Source organism: Platichthys flesus, chromosome 13, assembly GCF_949316205.1.
Source record: "Platichthys flesus chromosome 13, fPlaFle2.1, whole genome shotgun sequence".
NCBI classification, from domain to species: Eukaryota; Metazoa; Chordata; class Actinopteri; order Pleuronectiformes; family Pleuronectidae; genus Platichthys; species Platichthys flesus.
The window spans coordinates 20,499,711-20,517,341 of NC_084957.1; the positions used below are offsets into that span (position 1 = coordinate 20,499,711).

A 17,631-nucleotide genomic window follows, 5' to 3' on the forward strand; every position below is an offset into this window, starting at 1 on the left:
ATTGTCTTACAGAAAATAATCTTAGACAAAACTCCGTAGACCACTGTCTATGCCAAAGACACAGAAGAAGGGAAGGTGATTATAATTATATGGGTCGATGACCTGATAATTGCGGATAGTGTTGAAGAAATGTTGAAGAAAGTGAAAGGGATGCTTTCTGCCAAGTTTGAAAGGAAAGATTTAGGCAGGCTAATGCACTAAGCATAATTAGTGCAATGAACCATTTCTGCATACAGTATTTTTGTATTATTAACGAGAACTTTGTGTTGTGCTTTGATGCATGAAAACAAATAAACAACAATTAATTAAAAATTCACAGTTTACTTTTTTTAACATAGGTACATTTTACTTTTATACGGGATGACTCTGTTTGATCCGTCCTCCTTTATCCATGTTATTCGTCAGTCTCCACTTGCTATGGAATATCAACAGATCAGATGTTGCAAGATCATCGAGACTGGAATCCTTCGTACAAGTTTTACCATCCAAAATGAGCAAATGGAAAAGGTCCATGAGCTGAAGGAAAGTCCAGCTGTTCACCTCACAGCTTATGGTGACAACACAGTATTTCTGAAGCAGATCGAAAGCCCATCATAAGTTCAACAGGGCAGTTCTCTCGGGGTAGACCGCCCTCTTGCCCCTCACTGGCATATAATACCTGATCTCCTTCCAAAACCTGGAGGAAGGAGAGAGGGACGGTGACAGCTGTGCATCCCCTTCACCCTTCTCCTCATCCTCTCTCCTCATCATACATGTCCTCCTCCTTTGCCTCTTCCTTTGCTCCTTCCACCAACATACTGCACCCTGCTTCTTCCTCAGGTGTTGCACCGACTCCGGGAAGAGAGCCAGCTGAGCCGAGGTGATCTCTTCCAACTCAACCAGAACCACCTGTAAAGCAGCAGCTCAAGTTAGAACCAGGATACTGTGTTTCAGTACGGAACTACGGAAATCAGACAATAGCCGATGGACTCAACAAGCAAATCATGCACTGTGTGCCAAATAAACCATTAACACATTTTTGGGGGGGAAACATTGAGACAGAAGAACTTCACTGGACCTGGGTTGCACTAAAGACCTTTCTCTATGCAGGAATTACTTTTGTGTGGGTAAAACATTAATCCCCTGTCCACAATCGTCTGTTTATTCACCTTGAGCGATCCCTCAAGTAACGTTTTGTGCATTGCTAGGAGAACCTCCAGATTCTGCCTCGTGTCTGGATAGACTTCTTCACTTCTTTCGCCGCTGCGTCCCTCACCCATCTTGCTATCACCGTTGTCTTCACTGTTGTTGTTCTTAGAGAGGTTGTTATTGTTGCTGCTCGTACTGCTCTTGCTGCTTGTGTGTCTTTTGCTGCTGAAAGTGGAGGCGGTGTAGAGCAAGAGGAGGCGCCGGCTGGCTTGTATGTTCTCCTCCACTGAGTCCACTATGGCTGGAGGGAGGAAACAAGAAGATGGAGAGAAATGTTGGACTACCAATATGGAAATAGACTCATGAAGCTTTGCCTGGGCTCCATTTATGAGTTAATACAGTGTCATCTCTTCCATGCAGGTGACTTACCCTCCCCAGGGACACAGTCACGGCCTGCTATGAAGAGTTTGTAGCCATAGGCCTTTTCCAACACTCGGGGCAGAGTCTGGAGGGTGAAGGTCTCCACCTCCTCGCTGAATCCGATGGCACAGGGCTGTAGGCATGCCACGTAGGCGTCATACAACCTCCCATCCATATCTGACACAGGAGAGGAGAAGAGTTTATCAAGGGCATGGGGATAAATCTCGATCTATTCTGTGGTCTGAAGTCACACACTACTATTTCATGATTTATTTTATGCAAAATGCACAATTCAAATCACAGCTCCAAACAACATGTTGTTAGATGTCTTTGCCTCTGAAACTGGGTCTCACATATTTGTATTGACAGTTGTCAAGAAAGGCAACATGAAATTCTTTCGATTATCATTGTTATTATTTCTAGAAGTTTAGGTCTGTTTGGTTCCGTTATCATTCTCTTCAACATCATTACATATCTAGCTGGTTGAAGAATCAACCTAAGATTCTGCACACTGTTCCATCAGCTCCAGCGTTTTCTCCTCTCCTTACCTCATTATTTAACTATGACTTTATTTGGGATAAATAGAGTACATCTATCCATCCACGTGTCTATCTATCTATCTATCTATCTATCTATCTATATATATATCTATCTATCTGTCTATCTATCTATCTATCTATCTATCTATCTATCTATCTATCTATCTATCTATCTATCTATCTATCTATCTATCTAACTAAAAGCAATTGTTCAGATACAATCAGGATCTTTGAAATGTTCTGTTGTAAAATCAGCGAGTTACACTGAAATGGAGAAATGTGCTGACAGTCCTGTGGTAAGTTGGTTTCTTTGCCCTGTTGAGCAGTCAGGTATGTCGTAGAGGTTCAGATTGTGAGGTTATGTTGCAAGGTCAAAGCATCATTGTGGGTTTTTGAGTGTTGTGACTGTGTTTTCGGTGCTAGCTCTGCTTGCATGTGACTGATAACAGGCTTTGAGAGATATACCTTTATTGGTGTAGAGGACTGGAAACACTCTCCTGAAGCACAGCACGATGTCAACCTTGAACATGTAGTAGATGATGACACTGATGATGGAGAAAACCATCACACAACCAAACAGGGACCCAATAGGAATCAGGATGTTTTGATCTGCAGAGACAAACATCAGAGAAGGCCTTCAGAAAATGTCTTCAAATTTGGTACAAAGTTTCACTTTACTCATGGATGAACTGATTAGACTGGAGGTTGACGGTCAAAGGTCAAGAGCACTGTGACCTCACAAAACCCTTTATTGCCTTGTGAACATGTTTTCTTAAGAGCCCCTGGATTTCATATTTTTTACAAAGGGTCAAAGGTCAAGGTCAAGTTGTCCATAAAAAATATATTTTCCCTTCTTGGTTGTGATATCTCTAGTCTGCCTTGAGGGAATTTCTTTACATTTTTGCCAGATGAACTGATTAGATTTCAGTGGTCGAAGGGAGTAGTACAACCCAGTGCAGTATTTATAGTTGGGGGGGGGGGGGAGGGGGGGGGTATTCTGTGTTTTCTACCTGCTGGTACCAGAGTAAAATATGCTTGAGGATGTCCACGGCTACTCTGCGCTTCACAAGTGAAGTTGATGTGGAAATCTTCCTTCCTCATCTCAGAAAACGTCAGCAGAACCTCCCACCACACACCTTTGATGGGACCATCTTGGTACCTCCACCTGGTTGGAACAGAAAGACAAAGGTTTATTTCACATTAAGCCTTAACCCCAGAAGCAGCAGATTACCGAAGGTAAATAAGAAAATCAAAAGGACTGACGTTTGGTTTGTTTGGTAGACGCGGTCGGCAGGGTCGGTGCTGATAATCCTCTTCAAATTGTCAAACCAATAGACGTTATCAAAGGGCGACCTATCACCCGGGACAAAGACACTGCACAACTGGCTGAAATGATTACCTAAACAAATCCCAAAATATTAACATCTGTTATTTTTTGATTAGATGTTAGGTTTCCATTACTTTCCAATTGACAGAAACTGTAACTTAGGTCTAGACACTAACAGGATGTCTGAAAATAGTGCAATCTACAATTTTTTTATGGAAGTATGTTTGGGCCTGAAATAAGAAACAAAAAAAGAAAAAAGAATAATTTTTTTTGTTTTATATTTTGCAGTCAAAACGTCAAGATTCAATGTCGATCTCGATATTTCCATTAAAATATACAAAAAAGTCTCCCTTGAGAATATTTTTCCTCATGCCCAATGGGCCTCTAAACAGGGTTTCACAACTCTGTAACCATTAATATGGTTTATAAATATTAGGTTCACAGTAGATCATTGTGCACTTTACTCTTATGGGACTCACCTATCTGTCCACTGATTGTTCCATTGGTTGGTTCATGCACTTGTGGAACCATTGAATACTCTGAAAACACAGATAATATGAAAGACTGTGAAGGAGGCTGAGTGCTTCTCATCATGGAAAACAACATTTCCCCAGATTCTAGATCCACACGCCTGATCCAGATCCGCACCAACATTTAAACGGATGTTTCATAATAATCTATCCATCAGTTTTTGATTAATCCTGTCAAATACATAGAAAACACATAACATCTTCGGTGACGGTAAATACCATGATATTGTTTTTGGGCATACAACAAGAAATGTACAATTAAACTGGTCAAAAGTTTTTTACATTTCAGGCATTCATGTTCCTCTCTTGTAAACTAGTTTTCTCACCTATGACCAACGCATCAATCGTCTCCGACACGGATCCTGTGACACCTCCGAGAGTGAAGTTCAGAGTGCAGGTGTAGCTGTGATTGTTTTTAGCGTTCACCTTGTTGATCAGCAGCGTGGACCTGGGCCTGTAGATATAATTGTCCTTCTCATTCTGTATGGGCTCACAACCCTAGAAGAAGAAAATAAATATAAGTCAGGATTTTCTCTATTTCCAACATCGTTTATGATGCACTACTTTAATAATCCACGACTTCATCTAAATAAATGTCCATTTGATTGCTTTGAAATCGAAAAAGAAAGTATAAGTTATTACATGAGTATTGATTGACCTTCTAAGATATTTAAATATATTCTTGAAATATTGTGACTTTTTTTCCTGTTAAATAAAGACTTTATCCTCTTAATATGATGGTTATTTTAGCTTTAATTATGACTCTATTTTTCTAATAATAAGACTTTTTTCTCATTAACTTACGACCTTATTCTTGTGAATTTTTTCCCAATGACATTATGATTTTATTGTACTGATATCATTCGTTATTTCATGAGGAATTACACCTTACCTCTCATAAATGTATAACTTTCATCTCATAAAATTACAGCTTTTTTTTCCTAATATATAACTTTTTCCATTATACTCAGAAATGATTAACTTTTATTCCCGTAATGTTACATATTATTCTTGAGAATTTATGATTTTTTTCTTATAATATTGCAACGTAACTCTGGTATAAGAGTCTTATACCATCATGACTTTATTTTTTAAATCTCAGATTTCTTTCCCCATAAAATGGCCCTATTACTCGCAGCAAAGGGCGCCACCTATAGAAAGTTAAGGATGTTTTTAACAAATAAAGAGCTAAAAAATGAAATATACCAACATTTTATCAAAGTAGCTCTAATAATTAATCAAACAGTCATGTCACATGAATTAGTTTGTTAAATTATCTGAATAGATGAAGCAATGGAGAAAACTCACTCTGTGCCAAGTGAGGGAGAAGCTGACATTGTAGCTGTCCAGTTTATAGATGTAGTCATTCAGGCGACAGGAGAGTTTGTCATTGATGCCTTTTGTGATTGTTTGACGAACTTTGTAAGGCCGCCCACATTCTCCAGGAAACGGCAGGTGAACGGACAGATTGGTGGCCTGTCTGTAGCACCGAAAGGGAGTTCTGTTGGAAAATGAAAAGAGTAAAATGATATACTTCCTCTCTTTTAATTTAAATTATCCATTGAGCTGCTGAATCATGAGCTTTTGTAGGATAAGAATAAAAAAAACAACTGTCAAACCTCCCGAAAAGTAAAAATGGCCTAGCCCTAAAAATCTAAAACCTAGAGTCAATCTATATCTGTGTTGAGGCTCATTAACTGCTCTTAAAAATGATGATGGTGTCTTTCTCCATGTTTATTTAGTATCTGATTTGTTACCAGCTACTGCAACAGGTCAAGCTGATACTGCCCTATAATGGACCATGGGATTACTTCAAGTGTTCCTATGAAGTGGGAAATCAGGAACAGTTTGGATATTGGGGTTTACCATGTTTGAAATAATGTTGTAATAGTAATTTGCACAATATAGACAGACAAACACATCAGGATATATTTTCTTTTGCTTCCTTCAACTTGTTTTGATATTTCTATCCCTGCTCTGTACCTCAGTATGGTTACATATTCCCCGCTGTCATCCAACGTTACATTCAGAAACCACAGAGTCTCCCCTTGCACCAGGACTCGACCCGTCTGGTTGCTTATTTCTTCGTCCGTCTTGGCATCTAACCAGGTGATGTTGTAAGGGACGGTGTTGAAGTCGAAGACGACTGGAGACACCAAGGTGCTTTTCAGCATCGCCATTTCCCCAGGAACAGAGAAAACTTTCTCTAACTGGAGATTGATGTTGGTACAGTTTTCTGCATCTAAATGGAGGATGGATTTGTCATTACTTCAGCCACTCAATACATAGAGCTTACAGCAAATGTTTGTCAGACAAGGCCAGGCTGCCTTAATTATATATTTAATTACAAAAAATGTTTTTAGAGGAAATTTTATGATGCAGTAATTTAACGGATTCTGGTTTCCCATTGGTGCAGAGCCTATGGTCGGCACTGCCTTCACATCTGGAGCGGCCCAGTGTTGCCACTGACATTAATGGTAATGGAGCTGTGAAGGAGTTTTTCAAAGCGATCAAATCAATGTTTAACAGATTTCCTAACAGGGCTGTATAAGGTACACCATATTTTGTCCTCAACTTTTGAATGGAGTGACTGACAGATGTGTGACAGATGCAAATCAACAAAATTACAATATTCATAACATTGATGAGAAACAATGGTGTCTAGTATAAATAAAGAGGATAGAGAAGACGTGTAACAATGTTTAAAATATTTGTGCCAAAAGAAAAAATGAAATTAAAGTAGAATTAGTCTTGGTTATTTCATTATTTCTTTTCCAGCCACACTTCTATATATAAAGCTCAGCTGATAATGTTATACTGAGCTGCTTTGAGCCAAACTACATAATCCTATAATGCTGTTGAATGGTTGAAGCTCAGCTCATCTACTACGAAGAGAATATAATAGAATGGAAAGCCTGTATTGTCATTATACAAGGGAAAGCAGTGCACTAAAATACACCATAACATATTTAATAGTTTAGAGCTAGAGCTGTGATGACACAAGATGGCGATAAAATCCTTTTGTACAGCCCTATGGACTAAGTTAGACAGAAAAGTCAAGAACAAGAAATATAAACTGTTTTACAAAAAAAATACAATTCACAAAAATATTAATGATATGTTTGTGCATGTGTGTGTGTGTGTGTGTGTGTGTGTGTGTGTGTGTGTGTGTGTGTCTGAAACTCACCTTGTAGAGATCCTGAACAGATCCCATACAACCCACAGAAAAAGAGTAGGCTTCTGAGTGTAGGAGTCTGCCTCATGGCTGAAAAACACACACATAAGCAAATGTAAGAAATGAACATGTGCTACAAGACAGAGAGAAAATGCTGTAAATCCAACAGACTAACAACATATTTACAAACACAGCAATGATCAGCAGAATGATCGGTTTATGAATTAATCCTTTTACTCAGTCACACTACTCAGTCACACTACGTCAACTTGTCTTAATCATTGGCAAAAGAATAGAAACATTTTAATCTCAACATATTGAGGTCAGGTAAGTGGTAGAAAATATGTCTCCAGGGAATGACTAGGTCAATGTAAAATCCTCTGAAGTGATAGAGACGTGTATGAGAATGCTACTTTTATTTCACTCTCTACTATCAAATGGTAAGATAATCAGAGAACATTGTTGTTGACAGGAAGTGGCACAAATCTGGCGAATCACCCTGTTAAGGAAACATAGCCAAAGAAATTAAAATTAAAATTTAAGTGCTACAGAAATTGTAACCTTTACATTTCATGATGAGCTTTGAAAGTTATTTAAAAAAAAAAGATATTACTAGAATGAGGATTCTTCTACTGTTTTGGAGTTAGTAGGCATCGTACCCCAGGTGTTTCATGAGATGTGCATGTGGAGGTGAGGGGGCTGGGAGAGCACGCTTCACCACAGAGTGATCAGTACAGGTGAGAGCTGTCAGCTGATTGGTCCTCATGCTTAAGAGGCAGCGTCTGAGCTGTTTCAGGAGGACAGAGAGAAGACTCTTGAGACACACGAGATCCTGGCAGACTCACGAAGAGACCAGAAAAGACTGAGCTGTAAAGCTAGTCACCTTTAGTTGAAGTTTATTTTATGTTTGTTCAAATGTGTGTCTCGACTAAATAAAATGCTCGTATCCAAATGGTTTGTCTCTGGCTGCTGTCGTGAGAGTCCCGTGGCATGGTCTAATGCCACAGTGTATTTTTATTGAAGCTTAAAAACACTGAGTCAGAGGTCTTTAAAGTTTCATTGTGACGTGACGATGAGCGGCCACCTCAGTCTGACAATTCAATTTTAAGGTTTCTTTCATCCTATGCATCCTATAGACACTACCTGAGGCTTGTATACAATGAAAAAAGAGTCTTGATCATGTGATATGATTAACGTCATCATGTAAAGGGTGCAGCATCCTCTGTTCTGAACCCTCAGGAAGTGAGGAAAAACAACCCCTAAAAAAAGGTAAAATGTGAGAATCCCCCTCCCAGGACGGACAGAAGTAAAATCAATGCTATATGTGGCAGAGCATATCAACAAAATAACATCTGTAATGATATTTAAAGTATTTCTACAAAATACAAAGTCTGACAGAGGTGAATGTAGCAGCAATGACAGTCTTAAAGATAGAGTTATAGCCAATATGTGAGTAAACATATTGTATATCTAAGCAATCTAGTTTTCATCTTAATGGTACATGACAGCCAATATGATGGCATCTTGAAAAAGTCATTATGAAATAGCAATATTACAATTTAATCCTGGTGGTTATATACAGCATGCACAAGGTATGCATCACCGCTCAGATGCTTTTCATTTCAAATTGAGTGACACATACTGAAGTGTATGGATATAAATGTTGGGGAAATGTTCGTAGAATCATGCACAAATTATATAGAATTCATCTCTATCTTAGCCTGAGGCCGCTCAGAGCAGTCAAACTCTTCCCTGGGCTGTTTGTTATAAGTAGCAACAAAATGAGAAAACAGATAGACACAGAGAAAAACGATCTTAACCTCAGAACGCGCACCTCTCACTACAGGAAGAGCTTCTGCAGAGGAAACAGAGATGGAAACAGGGCTGTGTTGATAAGTTGAGCGCTGGCGGTTTGTCTGGTTGCATGTGAGAGCTAAGTGCTGCAGGTTGTGAGGTTTTGCTGTTCACACATTTGCAATCTCCTTTTTCTGAGAAGTGACGGTACAGGCAATTGGAAATGTGCCATTTGGTCCATTTGGTTAATTTCCATTTTTATTAAAAAAACTGAGCTTTAAGGGCCGGAGGCTGATAAGAGATATATTTTCATTCATATTTTACAACAGATTTCAACTGCTCAGTCAGATCTTTTGCAAACTGAAATTAGAGGAGAGATATGGGGAGAGAACTCGCGGGAGGCCGAGGTTACGCAAGCAGGCTGGTCTCATCACAATTTCGTAGGAAATGCTACTAAAAGTAATGCAATGGAATACGTATGAATTCCACTAAATTGTGAGTCAGGAGGCTGGGGACACGTGACCTATGCACTTCTCTCTCTTCGTGAAAACGAAAAAACATGGCGGACTTTCATCTAACCCTTACCCTAATATGAAAAATACATATGAAGTCTGCAACATGGTGATTCAGCTCTGCTGGTCTTGGTACGGAAGACCCTGTAGCGCCTCCCAGAGGGGAGGAGGGCAAACAGTCTTAGACTTGTTTTTGAGAAATTGGGTAATTAATGAACAAAGATGTCTCTAACTTGGTCCAAAGGGAAACATATGATTGTGTGTAAAGCAAACATACATATTTTGACCATATCTGCCCATTAAATACCACTTTAAACAGATTTGACAGATTTGATCCAGCTTGGACCTCAATGGGGTCTGAGAAAGTACACCTGAGATGGCCTGTCGTAGAAAAAAAGCAAAGACATTATCGTAAAGGTCTTGACCTCGGAAGAAACATTATGTCACTGGGAAATTTGTGGATGGCTCCTGCTCCTCAGGGATGACCTTTGAACCTTGCAACTGAGTCAGTTTTGATGGCTTACAGGATGGAAACTAAATATGCAACAGACATGGTATGAACTGTTTTGGAATTGTCTTGAACTCCACTACCATAGCCCAGCGCAAAACTATGGGGGGCACCACTAAGTAGGGCCAAAATCTTGAAAAAGCTAGATTTGACCGTTTTATTAGTAATTAAAACTAAATCTGACTAAACAGGTATTTTTCTCACAGCAAAAAAACGTAAAGAAGCATGCATGGTTCACGGTCGCAATCACACATGATATTGAAAACTCATGAGAACTATGGGATGGGAACAACACACACACGTACAGAAACGCCATTCAATTTGAAGTTCTCTGCATGGTTCTTCCTGGTTTACATTAGGGTTCTGAAAATATGGTTTAGAAAACATTTTAGCAGTTTGTTTTTCTAAACATGAATGAAACTATTGAAAAAAAAACATGCATATCTCAAGATAGATATCATCAGAACACATTTTATTAAGAAACATTGCTAAAATATAACGTTTTCCACCAAGAATACAGCAATCTCCACCATCTTGTGCTATAAGAGCGCTGCGGAGGTCTGCGCAGGCGCTTTTCGTAGGATTCTTTACGAAAAATTTGACATAACTTTTAGTACGATATCTTAAGAATCGTTTCATGAGACACGTTGATTCAAGTGACTCAGTCACATAGGAGAAAGAAAAGCAGTGTAAATGTTCTTGCTGCTGGAGACATCGAGGTGATGTCTGGTTTTTAAACCGAAACTGCTATTTCAGTGCCCAAGGTTGTTCTTTGATGTAGTTGTAAACTAGTATTGTAAAATATTCGTGCTTTGCAGAAACCACACAAACATTGTTGAGAGGTGGGCCTCGATTACCGAACAAAATGTGTGCAATGTTTGATTTCACAGCCGCAAACTAACAGAGAAGTTGTGGTTGTGTTTTAATTCAGCTCAGAGGTGTTCTGCTCAGTCTTGCAAACTTTGTCCATCATTTTGTGGGACAGCGGCTGCACCAAAGACAAGCGAGCGATCACAGGTTCAAGGTCTCCAGAATACGTCACTGGTTGATAAACAACATTAAATAAATTATGTTTTGATATTAATTCAGTGTTATGTTATCAATCTTAGGAATAAAGTACACTAATAAAGAATATTGTTACTGTTAATGTGGACAGTCTTAAACTGAATTTCCTTGTTTGAGTATTAAAAGTGTGAAAGTTTGAGTCATCACCAAAATGCAGATAATCATCCTGATACACTGCCGAAACGAACGTGAGGCCGGCGCAGCAAAATGTGCCTCAGCTGATACTGTGCGACTGAACAACAAACACAAGATGACACAATGAACCTGTGCATTTATACAAGGAACTGGAAAAGTGCTGCTACATTATTTCTCATTATTTGACTATTTACATTATTAACTAATCTATGTCTATATTCTGTCAACAAAATACCATTCAGTGTAACTTCAAAATACTTGTTTTAACTGAACAAAACAACGATGAAATTGGAAAAGATGCAGTATCAGCAGCAACCGGAGACTACCAGCAGTAAAAGATTTGATGAAAAAAAACGTGGGAATATTTTGATGAAGATGAAATATATCTTTCCTTAAGTGAGGCCATGAGGAACATGCAGTTGTTGGAAATATCCAAATATCAATCTTCTGAATGAGGGTTGAAGGAGGAGATTCTGAACTCCTCTCAGAGTCTCATTTAACTCTTTCAACGGGAAAATGAAAGGAGAAACCGCTCTGTCGCTCTGAAACTACACAGATCAGAGCGCAGCAGCAACAATCTATACAAGGGCTGGATTTCCAACTCCAGTGAACAGCAGTAATGTAAAGCTCTGAAAAAGTTCTGTCAAGACTTTAACCCTAAAAAAAACTGCCATGCATCAAGTTACATATGAGGACAAAGTTTCTCATGAAAAAAGGTTCAAGGAGTGTTTTACTTCATTTTCTGATCTGGGCTATGTTCATGGAGTATGTTGTCATTTATTTATGAGCAAAGTTAAGCCACACTTAATCATTTTTATATATAAAATAAACAGCTTGGAAGTCATTTAGCTGGTACACAAACTTAATAGGGAGAATGGCATGTCTGACTTTACCACAGTACCCCCCATAGACACCTGGAACTACACCATGTAACTCTGGTGTACAGTACTGGAACATTACAACCAGCTTTACTGCACATGTCACAAACCACCAACCAGTTCTGCTTTCCTAACATTGGGCTGTGTGATGAAAGTTGCCGACTCGCCATCAGGAACCAGGTTTTTGTTGACAGCAGTGAATGTGCACTTGTTCACTGCAAGACGTCAAAAACATCACGAGTCGACAAGGTTCTTTGGCTTCTGAGGTTGCGATCTACTTCTCCGTCATCTTCTCAAATTTTGCCCGAGGGGGCTCAGGCTGCAACGCATATTTCAGACAATGATTTATTCATCCCACCTGTAGGGGGATCCTGAGTATAAAGGATAATTGTACGTTGTATCTCTTTAAGTATCTCCCTGCTTTGGTGGCAATTTGAATAAAGAGCAGTTGATGCTGATCGTTCTGTGAATTTAGCACAGCACTAATTCATACAAACACACACACCCACAGACGAGCATGTCTCAGCTGTGACAGACGGGACAAAGTACAATGATTACGTTTCCACACCCTATTTCTGAGAAACCAGGTTCACAGCTTTGACAGTAAAACATAACTTGCTTATATGAAAGTGAAAACATGTAGTGCATTATATCGCAAAAATAGGACAAACAAATCTTATCCATGTTAATTATGTCTACCAGTGTTTTCCAAAGTTCCCAATGAAAAGGGAGCTATTTTAGGTGGGTCTTGTACTGGGCTACAAAAAAAACATATTTGGCAAATTCATCAAAACATATAGTATTTGTTCTGGGCAACAACAGGAACAACATATTTAAAATGTATAAATAATTGTTCCGGAAAGCGTGATTTCTGATATTATAATATCAATTGATATACAAGACCACTTCAGTGATGTGTTAAACTTCTACTGAAGTACAAGTCTGGTTTTGGGCTTTCAGAGGACTTGCTCAGTTTTGAGGGTTCCTCAAGCCTCCTCAAGCAGTTTGGGAAACTCTGATCTACTGACCCCTTTGTGGTTAGACATTCAAACAGGCTTTTCAAACAATGTAAATAGAAAGGGGTCTGATCAGGGACAAACAATTTAATATTTGAGTTAATACAAGAGAGTAAGAAATAAGGCAGCAAACAGGAATCTTGTCTTTAAATGGTTGACTAACCTCAGAGGAATCACAGGCACCGAGCAGACGGAGGAAGGATGGGTGAGTGTAGACAGCTCTGCAGATCCAAGTGTGCAGAGGGGAGGCTCCACCACAGCTCAGCCGGTGACTCAATCACTCTGTCCCACCTCCACAGGGCGGAGACACACACCCACACACACACAAAGAGGAGGAACAGTATGTTAACATTCCACCTCTCAACTCCTCTGTTCACTTTCCTCTGCATTCCAAACACCACCAACAAAACCATTCACCAACAATATTACCCTATAACTAGAGAATAAGCACTCAACATAACATAGAATAACATAAGTTAACCTTAATGGCAATGACCTGAAACTAAACTCAAAACATTTTTCACAGTGTTTCAGCCTGAAAAATATGAAATAAATTATGATTAATAAGTAAATGTGTGATTATTTATCATAATTGGTCAGATTTTTTTAGAAGGAAACTATAAGATAAGATAATGTAATGAACAGGTGAGACACATGAGGACAAGTGAAGACGATCACGAGGATGGGAAACAGGAGAACGGAAATATGTAGAGACATAAGGAAATTGGTTTAAAAATAAAAGCAGGAAATTGAACAAAAGGAGAGAAAACAACTTCAACGTGAAGGTTACTTGAAATGATGAATACAACACACATCCAAACACGAGAGTTCATAAAAAACACACAAAAAGAGTCTTTCAAAAATCAAGACAAATACAATGAGGAAAATATGTCCAAAGTCCATGAACAGAAAAAGTCCAATAACAGATCCAAAAAGTCAAAAGAAGCTGGTGCGTCTCTTCGCCACCAGCTTCATCCGTCTCAGAAACTTTAACGGAATAATATTTTACAGGCTAAAGACTCTTGAATTGGATAGTTTTTCCAAACACTCCTCTACTGTGGCATCTTACAATATGTATATATACATAGATATGTATATGGGCATGATTGCATTGATGACTCCTAAGATGTCATTATTAAAACCTTAAGACAATAATTGAGACGTAATATTTTATAGTGTTACCATAAACCTTATTAAAAGTATCTATAGAAAAAAAGAAACCCAACTGAAATTCTAGTACTTCAAAAAAGAAAAGAAAACTATATGAGTGAAATATTAAATGCACATCTATTCTACATTGTCTTTTCATTTAAATACACATTTTCATGTTGACAAACTTTAATTCTTATACAGTCTGAAAGGCTGATATCGCACAATGTTCTCAGCCAAAGGACGAATCAGTCAGGCTCAAGTTTACAATCTGCCATAATGGACCAAGGGAACCTAAATAGTCACAATCAAAAGCTGATCTGAGAGTTGTTCTGAGAGTTGTTCTCTCAGATCACTGTAAAAGTATTGTAAACATGCAGTGGTGTGAGCGCACATCGGGTCTTCCCCACAGCACAGTCGAAGTCGCCTGGAGACGGAGACAGGTTTCTTGTAAAAAAACACAATCCTGATATGAATGTCACTTTTCTACCACAGGATGGGCTGCAGAAAACGTGAACTCCGCAGAAAACCACAATGTGACAGTTTGAGCAGCCATATCCAAGAAGCTTGTTTTTTAAGGTCTCATGTGGACAAAAAGTTTCGACCACACTGTTGTTTTTTCTCCCAAGCAGACGAGGGGAAATTTTCTGTGGTTGAATTTCGGGGAGATTATACAAGTGATGGAAGATTGTCAATATGTGTTATAAGGTTTCAGTGTGAAGTGGTGAGATGTTGTAAAAAACAAAAGGTGTTAAGAAGTTATTCCAGTGTATTTAGTTAGTAAGAAGTTTGTCAAATGAAGTCAATTGAGGTCACATTTATGTACACAGCACATTCAAAGTGACATGTGTTGATTTGTGTGTTTTAGAATAATAAGGAAAGGAAAAACAACACATGAGGAGAAGAAAAATTAACGAGATTAAATAATGGCCGATAAGAAAGGAGTTGTAAAAAAGAATCAGGCCAGTTTAAAACAAAGGTTAAAAAAGCTTTTATTTTAGACACTATATGATAACGGCCACTTGGTGGAGACACTGAGGCAGTCTCTCTCTCTATCTCTCTCAGTTTATGAAAGCAGCAGCTCTTCCTGACTCAGTGTCTCTGTGTGTGTGTGATGGGGGATTTGACTCTGGACAGGATGGATGTCTTGTGAAAGTAAGTACTCATTTTAAATCGACACACAATATATCAAATTTAAATGTTTTATATGACAATGTAAAATTGTATTAGAAAGTGAACGTTCTGTCACTCAGTAAAATATATAATTAATGACTATAATAATTGTCCATTTGCTGTTATTTCTATAATGTTTTATCACAAACACACTACATTCACACCCATGAGGAGGTGAGCTAAGAAAAGATAAGATAAGATACGTTAAGATAAGATAAGATAAGATAAGATACGATAAGATACGAAAAGAAAAGAAAAGAAAAGAAAAGAAAAGAAAAGAAAAGAAAAGAAAAGAAAAGAAAAGATAAGATAAGATAAGATAAGATAAGATAAGATAAAATAACGTATGCCAAGATAAGATAATGCCTTCATTGGTCACACCAAAATGTACTGTATTACAGGAGCAAAGAGAGAAAAAAGAGAAATACACACTCAGTAAAGGTAAACAAATATATATACACAAGGGACAATAACAAATTGAAATATATACACTGTAAATAACATAAACACAGCGTAGAAAGATAGAAAGTGCTTGTTGCACAGATAAATCAGCTTAAAACCTGAGTGAGGTAAAAGTGATCAACTGGGAAACGTGTGAGGTGTATAGGTTGTACAACACACAAACACAGCTCCACTTCGTTTGAGCTCATTTTGCTGAGATGCAAATTGAACATGTTGACACCGTCTTGACAGATTTTTGTCCTTAGACGGCCTGATGTCATCATGTGTATAATTCAGTGACTCAACAGCTCACACTCTGATTTGACAGCTGTGATGATGGGAAACAGAAAACTGTGATCAGTGGCTGAATCGATGACAGAGCAAGTAGCTACTCAGGAGAGTGCATAGGCTTCGTCCACCAAGCCCAAAAATCTGTGAAAATGTGAAAAAGTCCTATCTTTGAATTTAAAAGAAAATGAGATCATGTCATGGGCCGTTTTTGAAGATGTTTGTGACTTCTGTAAATTTCTAGTTCTATTGCCATTCTTGTTTACGTATTATTCATAATTTATCTCAAGGCACTTTCATGTCGTGACCTTGCAAAAATATAGAGAAACCAAACCCCAAAATTAGCTCCAATCTCTCCCATTAAAATCCATCAGTGTTTACTAAGACCACCTCTTAGCTCTAGTTAATAAACAAAAGTGTCACACACTCAACTACAAATCCTGGCTGTAAGTCGGTGTTACACATTAGTATCTATGTCTTTTCTCCTGTGTCCCCATGTACATTTTTACCCTCTTTTTTCCTGCAGCAGTGAGCTCTAGACTGTGACTGTGGACTGCCAGGCGGGACAAGTGTGTGTCTGTATGTTGTGTGTATGGGTGTGTGTGTTTTAATGTGCATGTGTCAGCAGAATCAGGACTGCGGCACGCTCCCAGTGAAAAGGAAGGGGGAAGGGAGGGGAGGGGCATTGCAGGATGATGTTTGGCCCGGCAGCTGGGAGCTGCTCCATGCTTTTGTTCCTCGCTGACCCCACTGACCTGGCACTCGCCCTGATGTCACACACACACACTTTCACGCACCTGCACAGTCTGACACACACACACACACTTATGCAGCAAGATGTATGTAAATGTGGAAATTTGCTAATATACACCACAGATACACACACATACACACGCACATACGCACACTGCTCAATAGGCCAGGCCCTGTGGGGACGATCTATCATGACCTAATAAGGGAGCTGTGAATTTGTGTGTGTGTGTGTGTGTGTGTGTGTGTGTGTGTGTGTGTGTGTGTGTGTGTGTGTGTGTGTGTGTGTGTGCGTACGTGTGCGTGTGTGTGGGTGGCTGCATACATTCTTGACAGTAGAGCTATGATTGTAAAATTCCATGAAAGCGCCCACATTTCTTGCGACCACTTCCTGACATTGATTTTCAGGCATAAAGATCTGGAAATCCTCGTGCTCCAGGAAGTGTGGCGTGACTCAACGCACGACTCAACGCACGCCAATGGCGTGCGTTGAGTCGTGCGTCATTGTGCTGGTAGAAGTTTGTGCGTTTAGACTGATTCAGTAATCTTCTGGCAAACAATTAAAAGAGGTCATTTTCTGAACCAATTGAATGATTTAGCAAAGTCTGACACAATACTAATGGGCTGCTTAAAGGAAAAAAAGTATTTTGAAAATAACGTGAGATTTGCCCCACTAAAGTTGTTCATTCCTGAGAAAATCCATTACTTTGTGCTTTGTGTCGTTTTAGAGGTAGAATATCGATGATCACTCTAATGCCTGCGTTAAAATGATGAATGTGGAGCATCTTGTTAAGTTGAACTTT

General features: G+C 38.9%; 1 protein-coding gene across 2 annotated transcripts; it reads right to left on the reverse strand.

The window, feature by feature from the left end:
* Positions 1-305: 305 nt before the first annotated feature.
* Positions 306-13,277, reverse strand: LOC133967440 (interleukin-1 receptor type 1-like). Of its 2 annotated transcripts, XM_062402877.1 has the most exons (13): positions 13,191-13,249; positions 7,779-7,906; positions 7,132-7,209; positions 5,928-6,186; positions 5,253-5,445; positions 4,271-4,442; positions 3,894-3,953; positions 3,351-3,486; positions 3,098-3,252; positions 2,553-2,696; positions 1,558-1,725; positions 1,149-1,429; positions 306-888 (listed from the first exon to the last, which is right to left on the reverse strand). In XM_062402877.1, the coding sequence occupies exons 3-13, from the start codon at positions 7,205-7,207 to the stop codon at positions 592-594; spliced, it is 1,941 nt and encodes a 646-aa protein (XP_062258861.1). In that variant the 5' UTR covers positions 7,208-7,209; positions 7,779-7,906; positions 13,191-13,249; the 3' UTR covers positions 306-591. The 2 variants fall into 2 exon arrangements, with proteins under 2 accessions (XP_062258861.1, XP_062258860.1); XM_062402876.1 differs by lacking the exon at positions 7,779-7,906 and having other exon boundaries at positions 13,191-13,277.
* Between the last annotated feature and the right edge of the window lie 4,354 nt (positions 13,278-17,631).